Source organism: Bufo bufo, chromosome 1, assembly GCF_905171765.1.
Source record: "Bufo bufo chromosome 1, aBufBuf1.1, whole genome shotgun sequence".
In the NCBI taxonomy this organism is placed as follows: Eukaryota; Metazoa; Chordata; class Amphibia; order Anura; family Bufonidae; genus Bufo; species Bufo bufo.
The window spans coordinates 718,730,293-718,749,120 of NC_053389.1; the positions used below are offsets into that span (position 1 = coordinate 718,730,293).

General features: G+C 44.7%; 1 protein-coding gene across 2 annotated transcripts in view; it reads left to right on the plus strand.

Annotated features, from left to right (window-relative positions):
- ZWILCH (zwilch kinetochore protein) overlaps positions 1-18,828 on the plus strand; it is a 76,773-nt gene that overhangs the window by 13,473 nt on the left and 44,472 nt on the right. For both annotated transcript variants that reach the window (XR_005775628.1, XM_040414300.1), the window contains exons 2-3: positions 11,729-11,777; positions 14,555-14,650. Coding sequence is in view for 1 of the 2 variants with exons in the window: in XM_040414300.1 (XP_040270234.1) it covers positions 11,729-11,777; positions 14,555-14,650 (145 nt within the window). In the remaining variant the exon portion in view is untranslated. The remainder of the gene's footprint in view (positions 1-11,728; positions 11,778-14,554; positions 14,651-18,828) is intronic.

The following is an 18,828-nucleotide window of genomic DNA, read 5'->3' on the forward strand; positions in this document are numbered from 1 at the left end:
GCAGACACGACAATCCAAATTGAGCGAGCAACCCGTGTCATTGAAAAGCCCCTCTGTGTCCACGACTATAATGCGCTCATGGGAGGGGTGGACTTCAATGACCAGATGTTGTCTCCGTATTTAGTTTCCCGCAGAACCAGACGCTGGTATAAGAAGGTGTCTGTATATTTAATTCAATTGGCGCTCTACAATAGTTTTGTTCTCTACAGTAAGGCTGGGAGAACAGGATCCTTCCTCAAATTCCAGGAAGAGATCATCGAGAACCTCCTTTACCCAGGAGGTTCCGTGGCCCCATCCACCAGTGTAGTTAGCCGTCTACACGAGCGACATTTCCCCAGTGTCGTTCCTGGTACCTCAACCCAACCGTCACCCCGAAAAAGATGTCGTGTCTGTAGCAGGAGTGGAATAAGGCGTGACACCCGCTATTTCTGTCCTGACTGTGCTGACCACCCTGCCCTATGCTATGGAGAGTGTTTCCGGAAGTACCACACACAGGTACACCTAGCATAGGGATCACATCTCACCAGGACAGGCACACAGGGCTATTAGGGCCCATTCACTCACAGCTGCTGCAAACCTCTCCTTTCACCTGGGATAAAGTGCATAACGTACTTCGCCACATCTTTGGGCGATTTGCGCTTTGCACATTGTCCCATGGGGAAGGAGAGGTTTGTTCTATAAAAGGTAAAAAAAACTAAACAAAAAAAAAAATACCGGTAAGTAAAAAAGTTAAATGTTCAGTTAAAAAAGTTTAAAAAAAGTTTCTATGTTCTGTTCAACAGTTAATAAAGTTATTGCTTTGCGGCCTGGTTTTTTCTTTTTTGTTTTGTTTTTTTTACCTTTCAGGTGGACCAACCGATCGACTAGCTGCAGCACTGATGTGCATTCGGACAGAAGCATTGCGCTGCTGTCAGATTACACGCAAGTCGGTGTATGCGGCGCTGCAAGACGAGATTTCTCCTCTGCAGTAAAAGATACGTTTGCCGAGGCATATGAGCTGAGGAGGTGGCGGTGTTCATATACTTTGGCAAACACTTTGTATATATAAAAAAAAAAATCCCGGCAATGATTTATTCATCCACATCGATTGATGTGAATGGAGAAATCTGGTTTGCCAGGGCATACGAGCTGAAGTAGGTATGGATGTTGGGCGGAGCTCCTATGTCCTGGCAGACGCCTTTCCCCTCCTTTTTCTTTTTTTGGCAGAGATTTTTTCATCCACATTGATCGATGCGAATGAAGAAATCTGTGCCGTTCATTTTTTGCTTTCAGCCCAGAGGCTGAACGGAAAAAAAAAATCTCATTACCCGTATGCTCAATATATGGAGAATAGCAGAAACTCCTAATGCTGGGCATACATGTAATGATTGCGGAGACCCTCAAATGCCAGGGCAGTACAAACACCCCACAAATAACACCATTTTGGAAAGAAGACACCCCAAGGTATTCGCTGAGGGGCATATTGAGTCCATGAAAGATTGAAATTTTTGTCCCAAGTTAGCGGAAAGGGAGACTTTGTGAGAACAAAATCAAAAAAATCTATTTCCGCTAACTTGTGCCAAAAATTTTTTTTTCAATGAACTCGCCATGCCCCTCATTGAATACCTTGGGGTGTCTTCTTTCCAAAATGGGGTCACATGTGGGGTATTTATACTGCCCTGGCATTTTAGGGGCCCCAAAGCGTGAGAAGAAGTCTGGTATCCAAATGTCTAAAAATGCCCTCCTAAAAGGAATTTGGGCACCTTTGCCCACCTAGGCTGCAAAAAAGTGTCACACATGTGGTATCTCCGTATTCAGCAGAAGTTGGGGAATATGTTTTGGGGTGTCATTTTACATATACCCATGCTGGGTGAGATAAATATCTTGGTCAAATGCCAACTTTGTATAAAAAAAATGGGAAAAGTTGTCTTTTGCCAAGATATTTCTCTCACCCAGCATGGGTATATGTAAAATGACACCCCAAAACACATTCCCCACCTTCTCCTGAGTACGGAGATACCAGATGTGTGACACTTTTTTGCAGCCTAGGTGGGCAAAGGGGCCCACATTCCAAAGAGCACCTTTCGGATTTCACAGGTCATTTACCTACTTACCAGACATTAGGGCCCCTGGAAAATGCCAGGGCAGTATAACTACCCCACAAGTGACCCCATTTTGGAAAGAAGAGACCCCAAGGTATTCGCTGATGGGCATAGTGAGTTCATGGAAGTTTTTATTTTTTGTCACAAGTTAGTGGAATATGAGACTTTGTATGAAAAAAAAAAAAAAAAAAAAAAATCATCATTTTCCACTAACTTGTGACAAAAAATAAAAAATTCTAGGAACTCGCCATGCCCCTCACGGAATACCTTGGGGTGTCTTCTTTCCAAAATGGGGTCACTTGTGGGGTAGTTATACTGCCCTGGCATTCTAGGGGCCCAAATGTGTGGTAAGGAGTTTGAAATCAAATTCTGAAAAAAATGACCTGTCAAATCCGAAAGGTGCTCTTTGGAATATGGGCCCCTTTGCCCACCTAGGCTGCAAAAAAGTGTCACACATCTGGTATCTCCGTACTCAGGAGAAGGTGGGGAATGTGTTTTGGGGTGTCATTTTATATATACCCATGCTGGGTGAGAGAAATATCTTGGTCAAATGCCAACTTTGTATAAAAAAATGGGAAAAGTTGTCTTTTGCCAAGATATTTCTCTCACCCAGCATGGGTATATATAAAATGACACCCCAAAACACATTCCCCACCTTCTCCTGAGTACGGAGATACCAGATGTGTGACACTTTTTTGCAGCCTAGGTGGGCAAAGGGGCCCATATTCCAAAGAGCACCTTTCGGATTTGACAGGTCATTTTTTTCAGAATTTGATTTCAAACTCCTTACCACACATTTGGGCCCCTAGAATGCCAGGGCAGTATAACTACCCCACAAGTGACCCCATTTTGGAAAGAAGAGACCCCAAGGTATTTCGTGATGGGCATAGTGAGTTCATAGAAGTTTTTATTTTTTGTCACAAGTTAGTGGAATATGAGACTTTGTAAGAAAAAAAATAAATAAAAAAAAAATCATCATTTTCCGCTAACTTGTGACAAAAAATAAAAAGTTCTATGAACTCACTATGCCCATCAGCGAATACCTTAGGGTGTGTACTTTCCGAAATGGGGTCATTTGTGGGGTGTTTGTACTGTCTGGCCATTGTAGAACCTCAGGAAACATGACAGGTGCTCAGAAAGTCAGAGCTGCTTCAAAAAGCGGAAATTCACATTTTTGTACCATAGTTTGTAAACGCTATAACTTTTACCCAAACCATTTTTTTTTTTTACCCAAACATTTTTTTTTTTATCAAAGACATGTAGAACTATAAATTTAGAGCAAAATTTCTATATGGATCTCGTTTTTTTTTGCAAAATTTTACAACTGAAAGTGAAAAATGTCATTTTTTTGCAAAAAAAATCGTTAAATTTCGATTAATAACAAAAAAAGTAAAAATGTCAGCAGCAATGAAATACCACCAAATGAAAGCTCTATTAGTGAGAAGAAAAGGAGGTAAAATTCATTTGGGTGGTAAGTTGCATGACCGAGCAATAAACGGTGAAAGTAGTGTAGGTCAGAAGTGTAAAAAGTGGCCTGGTCTTTCAGGGTGTTTAAGCACTGGGGGCTGAAGTGGTTAAAGGGGTTGTCTCATCATAGACAATGGGGGCATATCGCTAGGATATGCCCCCATTGTCTTATAGGTGCGGGTCTGACCGCTGGGACCCGCACCTATATCGAGAATGGAGCCCCGCAAGGTAGTGGCTGGAGGACTCCGGTCCGGCCAACACCATGCAGGCTCCCCATAAAAGTGAATGAGAGCGTACCGCGCATGCGCGGCCCCCACTCCCATTCATTTCTATGGGGCAGACAGAAATAGCCGAGCCAGCGCTTGGCTATTTTCGTGGGTCCCATAGAAAATTATTGGAAGGCGGCTGCGCATGCGTAGTGCGCCCTCCTTCACGTGCGGGGCTCTGTTCTCGATATAGGTGTGGGACCCACACCTATAAGAAAATGGGGGCATATCCTAGCGATATGCTCCCATTGTCCATGATGAGACAACCCCTTTAACCCCTTAGGGACTCAGCCCTATTTCACCTTAAGGACTTGGCCATTTTTTGCAAATCTGACCAGAGTCACTTTAAGTGGTGATAACTTTAAAAGGCTTTGACTTATCCAGGCCATTCTGAGATTGTTTTTTCGTCACATATTGTACTTCATGACACTGGTAAAATGAAGTCAAAAAAATCAATTTTTATTTATAAAAAAATACCAAATTTACCAAAAATTTGTAAACAATTTCCAAGTTTCAATTTCTCTACTTCTATAATACATAGTAATACCTCCCAAAATAGTTATTACTTTACATTCCCCATATGTCTACTTCATGTTTGGATCATTTTGGGAATGATCTTTTATTTTTAGGGATGTTACAAGGCTTAGAAGTTTAGAAGCAAATCTTGAAGTTTTTCAGAAATTTTCAAAAACCCAATTTTTAGGGACCAGTTCAGGTCTGAAGTCACTTTGCGAGGCTTACATAATAGAAACCACCCAAAAATGACCCCATTCTATAAACTACACCCCTCAAGGTATTCAAAACTGATTTTACAAACTTTAACCCTTTAGGTGTTCCACAAGAATTAATGGAAAATAGAGATACAATTTCAAAATTTCACTTTTTTGGCAGATTTTCCATTTTTAATATTTTTTTTTCCAGTTACAAAGCAAGGGTTAACAGCCAAACCAAACTCTATATTAATGGCCCTGATTCTGTAGTTTACAGAAACACCCCATATGTGGTCGTAAACTGCTGTACGAGCACACGGCAGGGCGCAGAAGGAAAGGAATGCCATATGGTTTTTGGAAGACAGATTTTGATGGACTGTTTTTTTTGACACCATGTCCCATTTGAAGCCCCCCTGATGCAAACCTAGAGTAGAAACTCCATAAAAGGGACCCCATCTAAGAAACTACACCCCTCAAGGTATTCAAAACTGATTTTACAAACGTCGTTAACCCTTTAGGTGTTCCACAAGAGTTATTGGCAAATGGAGATGAAATTTCTGAATTTCAATTTTTTGACGTCTTCTATTTCGGTGATGTCATCGGCGCAGGCGCACTGAGGGAGTGCTGAGGAGACGAGCCTCCTCATCTCAGAGCGCCTGCGCCGAATGAACACAGGCGCGTGATTTTTGAAATGCCGACAGGGCTGGCCGGAGGAGGAGATCCCGGCTGGCCCTGTCAATCAACACGACGAGGAGGCGGTTTTCAGCAGCAGCTACCAGCAATTAGCCGCCCTACTTGCTGGTAGAGACCGAATTTACATATTATAAAACTTCGTTTTTGGAAGAAACTGCTGGATCAAAGTAACACCATTATATTTTCATATATCGCAATATAACTAATTTAACTAGCCCAAAAAAAAATAATCACTTTAGTGGGGTGACAGAAGCCCTTTAACAGCCAAACAAAACTCAATATTTATGGCCCTGATTCGGTAGTTTACAGAAACACCCCATATGTGGTCGTAAACAGCTGTACGGGCACACGGCAGGGCGCAGAAGGAAAGGGAATGCCATACGGCTTTTGGAAGGCAGATTTTGCTGGACTGGTTTTTTGGACACCATGTCCCATTTGAAGCCCCTCTGATGCACCCCTAGTGTAGATACTAGGGGTGCACCGAAATTCCGGCGGCCGAAAATGCACCTAATCCATTTCGGCCGATATTGTTACATATCGGCCGAAAATATGGGGTGTGGGATTTGTCACCCACCAAGTAGCTCACCATCTGCGGGCGGGCGCCGGGCGGGCGGTTTACTTTAAGTCACTGCATCTTTATTTTACCTTACAATCGTGACGCTCCAGTAACAACTCTGCAGGCAGAGCGGAGGGCGGCGTAACGTCACTTACTCACGTGACGCGCCTGCTCCGCCTCCTTCATTCATAAAGTGGGCGGAGCAGGTGCGTCACGTGAGTAAGTGACGTTACGCCGCCCTCCGCTCTGCCTGCAGAGTTGTTACTGGAGCGTCACGATTGTAAGGTAAAATAAAGATGCAGTGAGTGATTAGTCTGCTGTGAGCAGCAGAGCCGGGGCTGTTATGGGTAGGGGGATCGGTCTATGGCACTGCTATGGGGAGGGGGGATCTGTGCACTGTTATGGGGAAAGGGATCTGTGCACTGTTATGCCCATAACAGTGCACATATCCCCTTTCCATAACAGTGCACAGATCCCCCTCTCCATAACAGTGCACATATCCCCCTCTCCATAACAGTGCACATATCCCCCTCTCCATAACAGCGCCACCCACAGATCCCCCTCTCCATAACAGCGCCACCCACAGATCCCCCTCTCCATAACAGCGCCAACCACAGATCCCCCTCTCCATAACAGCGCCACCCACAGATCCCCCTCTCCTTAACAGCGCCACCCACAGATCCCCCTCTCCATAACAGCGCCACCCACAGATCCCCCTCTCCATAACAGCGCCACCCACAGATCCCCCTCTCCATAACAGCGCCACCCACAGATCCCCCTCTCCATAACAGCGCCACCCACAGATCCCCCTCTCCATAACAGCGCCACCCACAGATCCCCCTCTCCATAACAGCGCCACCCACAGATCCCCCTCTCCATAACAGCGCCACCCACAGATCCCCCTCTCCATAACAGCGCCACCCACAGATGCCCCTCTCCATAACAGCGCCACCCACAGATCCCCCTCTCCATAACAGCGCCACCCACAGATGAATTTCATTCATGAAAAAGAATTATTAAAAAAATTGTTTATTTAGCACAGATTTTATTTTTTACGGTGTTCATCTGAGCGGTTAGGTCATGTGATATTTTTATAGAGCCGGTCGATACGAACGCGGCGATACCAAATATATATACTTTTTTTTATTTATGTAATTTTACACAATAACCGCTTTTTTAAAACAAAAATGATGATGTTTTTGTGTCTCCATATTCTGAGCCATAGTGTTTTTTTATTTTTTGGGCGATTGCCTCAGGTAGGGGCTCATTTTTTGCAGGATGGTTTATTTAGCACAGTTTTTATTTTTTACGGTGTTCATCTGAGGAGTTAGGTCATGTAATATGTTTATAGAGCCGGTCGATACGGACGCGGCAATACCTAATATGTATACTTTTCTTTCTTTCCCTATTTTTTACCAATTATTTATTTTTCTTTATTTGGGGAAAATGATGTTTTTGTTTATTTTTACTTGAAACTTTTAATTTTTTTCGGGGAAAACTTTATTTTTTTCACTTTATTTTTTGTCCCACTTTGGGACTTGAACTTTTGGGGGTCTGATCCTTTACAATGCATTCCAATACTTCTGTATTGGAATGCATTGGCTGTATGAGTAATGCTGTGTGTATTACTCATACAGCTTCCGGTCTGTGAGATCCTGGGGGCTGGATCTCACAGGCTCGTCACCGTAAGGCAGCGCGATGCCTTCCTTAGACATCGCGCTGCCTTCCATGCCATCGGGTCCCCCCTACAGCCGCATGGGGACCCGATGGCACCACCCGCCGCAAACGCAGGCAAAAGCCGCAAACCGCAGGTCTGAATTGAGCTGCGGTTTGCGGCGATCACCCGGCGTTGTGTTCCTACCGCGCCGCAATGTACTTTCAAAGGGCTTCTGTCACCCCCCAACCCCCAATTTTCAGTTTTTGACTTATTATATTTGTTAATGTAAGCAGATTCCATATATGTCCCTCTTACCTCGGGCTGTGCAGTAATTACAGTAAAAAACTTTATTATATGTAAATTTCTTCACTACCAGCAAGTTGGGCGAACTTGCTGGTAGCCGCCGCATCCTCTGTTTGAAAAAACGCCCCCTCCTCCACTTGATTGACAGGGCCAGCGAGCGCTCTCCTCCTCTCGCTGGCCCTGCCTGCAGCCTCAAATCCTGCGCCTGCGCCGTAACGGTCGTCATTCGGCGCAGGCGCTCTGAGAGAAGGACGGCCGCTCCTTCCTCAGTGCGCCTGCGCCGATGAAGTCAGCCCTACACCCGGAAGAGAGGTCTTCTCTTCCAGGTGTAGGGCTGACCTCATCGGCGCAGGCGCACTGAGGAAGGAGCGGCCGTCCTTTTTACAACTGGCTGCATCCATTCAGAATGGATCTGGTTGTAGTATATCAAAAATGAAGAAACCGGATCCTGTACTAAAACCAGGTCCGCTTTTTTGTGTCCAAAAAAAACAGATCCGGCACGATTGACTAGGGATCGACCGATTATCGGTTTTACCGATATTCAGGATTTTAAACGTTATCGGCATCTATTTTGCCGATATACCGATAACGTATTGGGAACACAGATCGCGCTGCTCTCAGCGCTCTCTGTGTTCCCTCAGCAGCACAGGGGAGAAGGAAGCAGAGTCTCCCTCCCCCTGTGATGCTGCTGCCGCCAATTAGAGGAGAGAGGACAAAAAAAGCGGAGGAGCTGTGGCCACCGCTCCACCAATGAAGATAAGTCTTTCATTAATTCATATACAGGAGGCGGGAGCTGGCTGCAGAATCACATAGCCGGCTCCCGACCTCTATGAGCGGTAGCTGTGATCTGCGGTAGTTAACCCCTTAGGTGCCGCGGATCGCAGCTAACGCTCATAGAAGTCAGGAGCCGGCTATGTGATTCTGCAGCCAGCTCCCGCCCCCTGTATATGAATTAATGAAAGACTTATCTTCATTGGTGGCGCAGTGCCCCCCCCCCCCCCAAGCCCCCCAGTATTAATCATTGGTGGCGCAGTGCGCACCCCACCCCCATCCCAGTATTAAAAACGTTGATGGCGCAGTGCGCCCCCACCACCCAAGCCCTCCCAAGTATTAATCATTGGTGGCAGTGGCCACAGGATCCCCTCTCTCCTGCTCCTCCGATCGGAGCCCCAGCAGTGTAAGCCTGGGGCTCCGATCGGTTACCATGGCAGCCAGGACGCTATTGAAGCCCTGGCTGCCATGTTCAGCTCCATGCTGCTGTGTGCACAAAGCACAGAGCAGCAGGGACAGTGTGAGCTCGTATTCACCCTGATAGAGATCTATCAGGGTGAATAGGACAAGGGTTCTAGTCCCTAAGGGGGCTAAAAGTTTCAAAAATGAAAATTCCCAGAATATCTGTATAAATTATCGGCTATCGGCCTGAAAGTTCACAAATTATCGGTATCGGCCCTAAAAAATCAATATCGGTCGATCCCTACCATTGACTTACATGGTTTTTGGTGCCTGATCCGGCTTGTTCAGATTCCCATGCTGGACACAAAACTGCTACGTGCAGCGTATTTGTGTCTGGTCTCAGAACGGTTACGCAACAAATCGGAGCGGAATGCATTCGGGTTCACTCCGTTCCGGTTTGTTCAGTTTTGTCCCCATTGACAATTAATGAAGACAAACCTGAAGCATTTTCCTCCGGTTTTAAGATCCTCTGCCGGATTTCCAAACCGGAAAGGAAATCGCATATGTGAACATATGTGAAAGTAGCCTGAGATGGTTGGCCAATCCTGACTAAATCTGGAGGTTCAGACGATATTTCTCTAATGTGTATGACCAGCTCAAACGGTTTGTCCACAAACTAAATGCTTTTTAAATACCACCCCCTACATGCCGGACCTGTCAAGGAAAGCATACTTGCTCCCTGCTGCTCTTCACTGCACTTCGGTTCCCACATATAAACTTCCGACACAGACTCGGTCACGTGCGTCACTGCAAACAATGACTGGCCTCAGCCATCACATATCCCCAGGTGGCACATGACCCAGCAGTGATGTGTAACTTGGCGACATGTTACCACTGAGGCCGATCATTGGCTGCTGTGGCACATGTGACCATGTCTGTACCGTACATTTATATGTGGGCACTGAAGCGCAGTGAAGACAACCCTAGATGGAACCGAGCGGCGGGGAGCAGGTAAGTATGCTCTCCCTGACAAGTCCAGCATAGAGTGGGTGGTATTCAAGAAGCATGTCAGTCATGAACAACCCCTTTGAGGGATACACATATACAGCCAGGTCCATAAATATTGGGACTTCAACACAATTCTAAAATTTTTGGCTCTATACACCACCACAATGGATTTGAAATAAAACGAACAAGATGTGCTTTAACTGCAGACTGTCAGCTTTAATTTGAGGGTATTTACATCCAAATCAGTTGAACGGTGTAGGAATTACAACAGTTTGCATATGTGCCTCCCACTTGTTAAGGGACCAAAAGTAATGGGACAGAATAATAATCATAAATCAAACTTTCACTTTTTAATACTTGGTTGCAAATCCTTTGCAGTCAATGACAGCCTGAAGTCCGGAACGCATAGACATCACCAGACGCTGGGTTTCATCCCTGGTGGTGGTCTGCCAGGCCTCTACTGCAACTGTCTTCAGTTCCTGCTTGTTCTTGGGGCATTTTCCCTTCAGTTTTGTCTTCAGCAAGTGAAATGCATGCTCAATCGGATTCAGGTCCGGTGATTGACTTGGCCATTGCATAACATTCCACTTCTTTCCCTTAAAAAACTCTTTGGTTGCTTTTGCAGTATGCTTTGGGTCATTGTCCATCTGCACTGTGAAGCTCCGTCCAATGAGTTCTGAAGCATTTGGCTGAATATGAGCAGATAATATTGCCCGAAACACTTCAGAATTCATCCTGCTGCTTTTGTCAGCAGTCACATCAATAAATACAAGAGAACCAGTTCCATTGGCAGCCATACATGCCCACGCCATGACACTACCACCACCATGCTTCACTGATGAGGTGGTATGCTTAGGATCATGAGCAGTTCCTTTCCTTCTCCATAATCTTCTCTTCACATTACTCTGGTACAAGTTGATCTTGGTCTCATCTGTCCATAGGATGTTGTTCCAGAACTGTGAAGGCTTTTTTAGATGTCGTTTGGCAAACTCTAATCTGGCCTTCCTGTTTTTGAGGCTTACCAATGGTTTACATCTTGTAGTGAGCCCTCTGTATTCACTCTGGTGAAGTCTTCTCTTGATTGTTGACTTTGACACACATACACCTACCTCCTGGAGAGTGTTCTTGATCTGACCAACTGTTGTGAAGGGTGTTTTCTTCACCAGGGAAAGAATTCTTCAGTCATCCACCACAGCTGTTTTCCATGGTCTGCCGGGTCTTTTGGTGTTGTTGAGCTCACCGGTGCGTTCCTTCTTTTTAAGAAGGCTCCAAACAGTTGTTTTGGACACACCTAATGTTTTTGCTATCTCTGTGATGGGTTTGTTGTGTTTTTTCAGCCTAATGATGGCTTGCTTCACTGATAGTGACATCTCTTTGGATCTCATCTTGAGAGTTGACAGCAACAGATTCCAAATGCAAATAGCACACTTGAAATTAACTCTGGACCTTTTATCTGCTCATTGTAATTGGGATAATGAGGGAATAACACACACCTGGCCATGGAACAGCTGAGAAGCCAATTGTCCCATTACTTTTGGTTCCTTAACAAGTGGGAGGCACATATGCAAACTGTTGTAATTCATACACCGTTCACCTGATTTGGATGTAAATCCCCTCAAATTAAAGCTGACAGTCTGAAGTTAAAGCACATCTTGTTCGTTTCATTTCAAATCCTTTGTGGTGATGTATAGAGCCAGAAATGTTAAAATGGTGTCGATGTCCCAATATTTATGGACCTGACTGTATAAGGTATAATATGGACCAGTTGTGTTGTCTCTGTAGCTAAGGGTCTCCCGTTATTCTATTTCTTCCAGCATTCGGGAGCTTGTCAAGAAAGGTGATCCTGGTCCCTTTTCTTATAAGGTATGTAATCTAACTTACAATACTTTGTGTTTCAAGTCCTCACTATTTTCAAGATCTCTGCTTGGTGTCGGTGAATAAAGACCTTATTTACATCCAAAGCAAACCCTGCAATGGTGCTAGGTTTGCTAAAGCAGTTGTCCAATTTAAAGGGCTTCTGTCAGCCCACTAAACCGTTTTTTTTTTTTTTTGTTTAATAATAATCCCTACACTGCGATCTCTGCATACATAAGTAAAATAATAATTTTCGTTCAGTAGAATTTGATAAAACGCTATTTTTATAATATGTAAATTACCTTGCTACCAGCAAGTAGGGCAGCTACTTGCTGGTAGCAGCCGCATCCTCCGATCCTAATGACGCCCCCTCCGCATTGTGATTGACAGGGCCAGGGAACGGAATCGTTCTCTGCTGGCCCTGCCTGTTTTCATTCAATATCTGGCACCTGCGCCGCGGCCGTACCTATCTTCAATCTGCGCAGGCGCACTGAGAGGCGGCCACTCACTAGGCCGCTCCATCCTCAATGCGCCTGCGCCGATGACGTCACATCTACACCTGGCGCAGGCGCATTGAGTAGCGAGCGGCCGAGTGAGTGGCAGTATAGGGATTATTATTAAACAAAAAAGACAAAAAAACGTTTAGTGGGCTGACAGAAGCCCTTTAATCTTTTGACTAAAGAAATAGTGATATCTGTATGTTGTAATAGGAAATATAAACAGGAGTTATCCTCATGAAAAACCCCTTTAAAGGCTATGTACACCTTTGGGGACAATTTGTTTTTATTATTGCACTGTACTCATTTTGAGCTAAAAATCTTTTTTTCAATTGCACTTTATAAAAAAAAAAATTGAACCTGTCTCTGTGGAGCCTTGAAATTCTCTAGTAGCAAGCTCTGAGTTTTCATTTATCAATATTAAAATCCCAGAAAACCCCTTTTATCTAATGTATATGGCCAGCTTTGTTTTTTGGGGACAAAAGGTCAAAATCTTTCAACAAGGTCAGATATTTCAACAAGGATTCTCTGGCTGTGTCCATATGCACTCAACATTTGCTGGACCCTGTTGTATTTGTCGCATTTTGCTGAGAAAAATCTAATGTGCATGGTAGGGTGTTTCATTTTGTAATTGGAAAAAAATAAAATGTAAAATTTTACTGATGTAAAAGATATATATGCCAAATTTCAAGAAGATTGGATAATATTTAGAGGTTGCACACTTTGATCAGTTTTGTAAAAGTAGGCAAAAAATAAGATTTTTCAATGTTAATTGCTTTTATTGGGAAAACTAGAAATCGTAAACTTAAAATAATATTAAAACTAGACACTAAGATTAATAGGTAGTATGATAGCCAAAACATGTGTTATATTAATCAACTTTGAGCGATGCAATCCCTTCTTTTGTTAGCTTGGTGACAACTTTTCTGTGATGCTCAACTACCCTCAACAAGAATTGTTAAACTTTTTTATCAGAGCAATTCCTCTTTTTGCGGTATCATGGACCACCTTACCAGCGTTCACATGACTTCTTAGAGAATCACTGCAGTATTCTGTCACGTCGTGGATCCCAAACAATTCAAAGAACGTCTTTGTTTTATTAGTAACTAAATGGCTCAGGTATTTTTCATTCAAAAACTAGGTTTTTACCCTCTAATTGTTTCATTTCCTTTTTCTTTGCAGGTTTGGTTTCTAAATTTTTAGTCATTTTTTCCTTAACACTCTGAGTAATACGTTCGTCCAAAAAAGCCAATCCTATGTTTGTTTCTGACAGATACCAAAGGTGTCTTTTAGCAACTGTGAGAGCACTTTTTTTTAACGTCTGCGTAAGTGCTCAGCAGCTGTAGCATATCCAAATCATTCTTTGGAGCCCATCGACTTACAATTGCTTCGTGCAAAAAGCGAACATATATGAAGCTGACAAAATGTGCAACCTGTTTCATTCCTTCTAGGGCTGCACGATAAATCGCAAATATAATCGAATCGCGATAATCGGCAAATGCGATATGGCGATTTGGCCTACCCGAAAAAGCTGCGATTATATATGAAGGGGCCCTGCGCACATAACTGGCTTTGTGTGTAAAGTATTTTACTACTAAGTGACGTCAGTCCCCTCCATAACAGTGCCATCCACAGATCCCCCCCATAACAGTGCCATCCACAGATCCCCTCCATAACAGTGCCATCCACAGATCCCCTCCATAACAGTGCCATCCACAGATCCCCTCCATAACAGTGCCATCCACAGATCCCCTCCATAACTGTCATACCCAGCCGCGTCAGCGGCTCATATGGGAAAATCCAAGCAAATAGACCTCTAGCACAATTCCCTTAAAATATTGCATCGCATATCGTTATTGCAGTTTTTAGGGCCCTAATCGCAATCGCACAAAATTCCCATATCGTGCAGCCCTAATTCCTTCCAATTCTCGTTGAGGAATATTCAACTGTTTAGTGAAGAGGACAATTGTAAGGGCATATATTGCCTTTGCCGTCCACCTTGCTTGATGCAGAGCTCCTGGGATCCTGAAACTGAAGTAGTTTTTAGACCAACCTCCTAGGTACAGGAGTGAGAATAGTAATCAATGTGTGCAACCCCTAAATATGATCCAATCTTCTTGAAATTTGACATATATATCTTTTACATCACTGAGACTCGGGGCCTTACAAAGTCATATGAAAATCACATCTTTGGAAAAATGAAACACCCTAATGAATGGCTTTGCTTTGTATCTCGGCGAGTGGTACAGATTTGACTGCTTTAAATGTTCTTTTTTCCTCTCCCACAAGGATGAGCTACAGGTTCACTTGTTCAGTCCTGGCCAATGCCAGTCATTGGAGAGTTTTTGGAGCGCAAACGAAATGTCTTTTGTGGTGGAGAAAAAGGTATACTTAGTACTACAGAATCATATTGTTTGCCTTTTTATGTACCTTGTGCGTAGGGCTGGGCGATATGGCCTAAAATCTATATTGCGATTATATTTGAAGAATGTGCGATGATGATATACACTGCTCAAAAAAATAAAGGGAACACAAAAATAACATCCTAGATCTGAGTTAATTAAATATTCTTCTGAAATACTTTGTTCTTTACATAGTTGAATGTGCTGACAACAAAATCACACAAAAATAAAAAAATGGAAATCAAATTTTTCAACCCATGGAGGTCTGGATTTGAAGTCACACTCAAAATTAAAGTGGAAAAACACACTACAGGCTGATCCAACTTTAATGTAATGTCCTTAAAACAAGTCAAAATGAGGCTCAGTAGTGTGTGTGGCCTCCACGTGCCTGTATGACCTCCCTACAACGCCTGTGCATGCTCCTGATGAGGTGGCGGACGGTCTCCTGAGGGATCTCCTCCCAGACCTGGACTAAAGCATCTGCCAACTCCTGGACAGTCTGTGGTGCAACGTGACGTTGGTGGATAGAGCGAGACATGATGTCCCAGATGTGCTCAATTGGATTCAGGTCTGGGGAACGGGCGGGCCAGTCCATAGCATCAATGCCTTCGTCTTGCAGGAACTGCTGACACACTCCAGCCACATGAGGTCTAGCATTGTCTTGCATTAGAAAGGAACCCAGGGCCAAACGCACCAGCATATGGTCTCACAAGGGGACTGAGGATCTCATCTCGGTACCTAATGGCAGTCAGGCTACCTCTGGCGAGCACATGGAGGGCTGTGCGGCCCTCCAAAGAAATGCCACCCCACACCATTACTGACCCAATGCCAAACCGGTCATGCTGGAGGATGTTGCAGGCAGCAGAACGTTCTCCACGGCGTCTCCAGACTCTGTCACGTCTGTCACATGTGCTCAGTGTGAACCTGCTTTCATTTGTGAAGAGCACAGGGCGCCAGTGACGAATTTGCCAATCTTGGTGTTCTCTGGCAAATGCCAAACGTCCTGCACGGTGTTGGGCTGTAAGCACAACCCCCACCTGTGGACGTCGGGCCCTCATATCACCCTCATGGAGTCTGTTTCTGACCGTTTGAGCAGACACATGCACATTTGTGGCCTGCTGGAGGTCATTTTGCAGGGCTCCTCCTGTTCCTCCTTGCACAAAGGCGGAGGTAGCGGTCCTGCTGCTGGGTTGTTGCCCTCCTACGGCCTCCTCCACGTCTCCTGATGTACTGGCCTGTCTTCTGGTAGCGCCTCCATGCTCTGGACACTACGCTGACAGACACAGCAAACCTTCTTGTCACAGCTCGCATTGATGTGCCATCCTGGATAAGCTGCACTACCTGAGCCACTTGTGTGGGTTGTAGACTCCGTCTCATGCTACCACTAGAGTGAAAGCACCACCAGCATTCAAAAGTGACCAAAACATCAGCCAGGAAGCATAGGAACTGAGAAGTGGTCTGTGGTCACCACCTGCAGAACCACTCCTTTATTGGGGGTGTCTTGCTAATTGCCTATAATTTCCACCTGTTGTCTATCCCATTTGCACAACGGCATGTGAAATTGATTGTCACTCAGTGTTGCTTCCTAAGTGGACAGTTTGATTTCACAGAAGTGTGATTGACTTGGAGTTACATTGTGTTGTTTAAGTGTTCCCTTTATTTTTTTGAGCAGTGTATATCCCAATATATTATTCTGTGGTCCTCTATTGCAGTAGGGCGATATAGACAAAATCTATATCGTTGCCCAAATTCATATTGTTTATATTGCATACACCGTATTTTTCGCCCTCTAAGACGCACCGGCCCATAAGACGCACCTAATTTTTTGAGGAGGAAAATAAGAAGAAAAAAATGTTGAGCCAAAATGTGTGCTTTTAGTGGGTTTTGAACTAATGGTGGTCTGTGGATGACACTATTATGGGGGATCTGATGGGAATCTGTGGGTGACACTGTTATGGGGGATCTGTCGGTGACACTTATGGAGGATCTGTGGATGGCACTGTTATGGGATCTGTGGGTGACACTGTTATGGGGGGGATCTGTGGATGACACATATGTAGCATCTTATGCTATGTGTCATCCACAGCCCCCCCCCCCCCCCACAAAAGTGTCCCTGCGGTGTGAATGACCCCCAATTCAGGGGGTGGGGGTCGCATCTGGTTTTATAATGACAGCGGGCGGCGCAGGCACGTGACGTAGTGATTTACGCTGCCAGCGCCCGTCCTCCCAGCCAGCCTCCTCCCTTCTCTTTGCTACGAGCGCTTGTACGGTATACAGGCGCTGATTACCCTGAACTTTTATATATTAACAATGCCTACAATTATAGATAAGATTATATGCAGTGAGCGGGGCCCGTGTAGTAGAATACAGTCACTGCACGGGCCCTGCTGTCATTATAAAAGCAGATGCCGGCCCCCAGCCCCTCCTCCCTCTCAGCTGATACACCCGCCGCGTGGCGGGTGTATCATTGAAAATTCGGAAAAATGCAGCATTCGCCCCATAAGACGCACTGCTATTTATCCCCCATTTTTTGGGGGGAAAATGCGTCTTACAGGGCGAAAAATATGGTAGTTTTTATCGCCCACTCCTAGCCCCATGCCATTGCCATTTGCCATCATCCATGTCCCCAAGCCAGTGCCATCAGCCTCTTCAAATCACAGGTGCCTCCTTCAAAACATCAAAAAAAATTTGGGGTGCAAGGTGACCAAAAAATTGTGGGGTTTTTTTATTCTTTTTTTTCTCTGCATAGGAGATATTTTTGATATTTTTATCATTCTGACTTTTTCGGACATGGCGATATGTAATATATATTTTTTTTATTGTGTTTATATTTTTATATGTAAAATTAGTAAAGAAGTGATTTAAAATGTAAAAAATGTTTTTTTTTTGGGGGGGGGTGAGGGGGGGTTAAACTTTTTTTTTTTTTTTTTTACTTTTTATTTACTAACTATTAGCCCCCTTAGGGGCTAGACCCCTTGTCTATTCACCCTAATAGGATGAATAGGAGTTTTACACTGTCCCTGCTGCCCTGTGCATAGTGCACACGGCAGCAGGGAGCTTGCCATGGCAGCCAGGGATTCAGTAGCGTCCTGGCTGCCATGGTAACCGATCGGATTCCCAGGATTACACTGCTGGGGCTCCGGTCAGAAGCTGCCACTGCCACCAATGGGTGAAGAGGGGAGGCCCTGGGGAGGGGGGACCTCACTTATAATACTGAGAAGAGGGGGAGTAGAAGGGCCACTGCGCCACCAATGAATATAATTAATGCCTGAATACAAACGTAGCCTTCGTGTGCTGGTGCATCCATAAGGGGTTAATTGCGGCGGATCGCAGCGCGCAGTCATAGAGGCCGGGTATGAGATATGGCCAGCACACGCAGGCTACGTTTGTATTCAGGCATTACCTATATTCATTGGTGGCGCAGTGGCCACAGTCCCTCCCCTCCTACTCCTCTCTGTTCTCATTGGTGGTCAGCGGCAGCTGCTCACAGTGGGGAGGGAGGGACTCCCTCCTTCTCCACTGTGCCGGCTCAGGCTAACATGGTGCGTGCCGAAAGCGGTGCATGCCTTGTTCTATCGCGGTAGGGCGATATAGACAAAATCTCTATCGTTGGCCAAATTAATATAGTTTATATCGCCCACTCCTACTTGTGCGTTAATATACACAACAGGAACATGGTAGTTTCCATTGCATTTGTCTGTACAGGGGTCCTGACAGTTCTCTGCAACCATTGCCTATAAGCTACATTTCCATGTCTGTCCTTGTTTCATCTGTAAAGATGTCCATGAAGTATCCGTGCTTGGTCCGTGTTTTTGTTTGTTTCCCTTTGTGTGTCATCAGTATTCCACGGATGCTGCTCAGCTGAAAATTAATTTCCAGAGCATCTATCAGTGGTCAGTGATAAAATGGATGCAACACGAATGCAACATAGACCCATAGACTTCATTGGACGTGTTTGGTCTGCATCACGGACCAAAGTAGTGCATGTCTTCGTGATTTTTTTTCACTGTGCCATGGTTAGTAAAAAGAAATACTGATGTGTGAACAGACGTTCAAATCAATGAGTACATGTGCTGATCCGCATTTTTTGTGATTTAGATGCGGGCCCATTCCTTTCCATGGGTCTGCAAAAAAAATGTGGATAGCACATTGTGTGCGGGC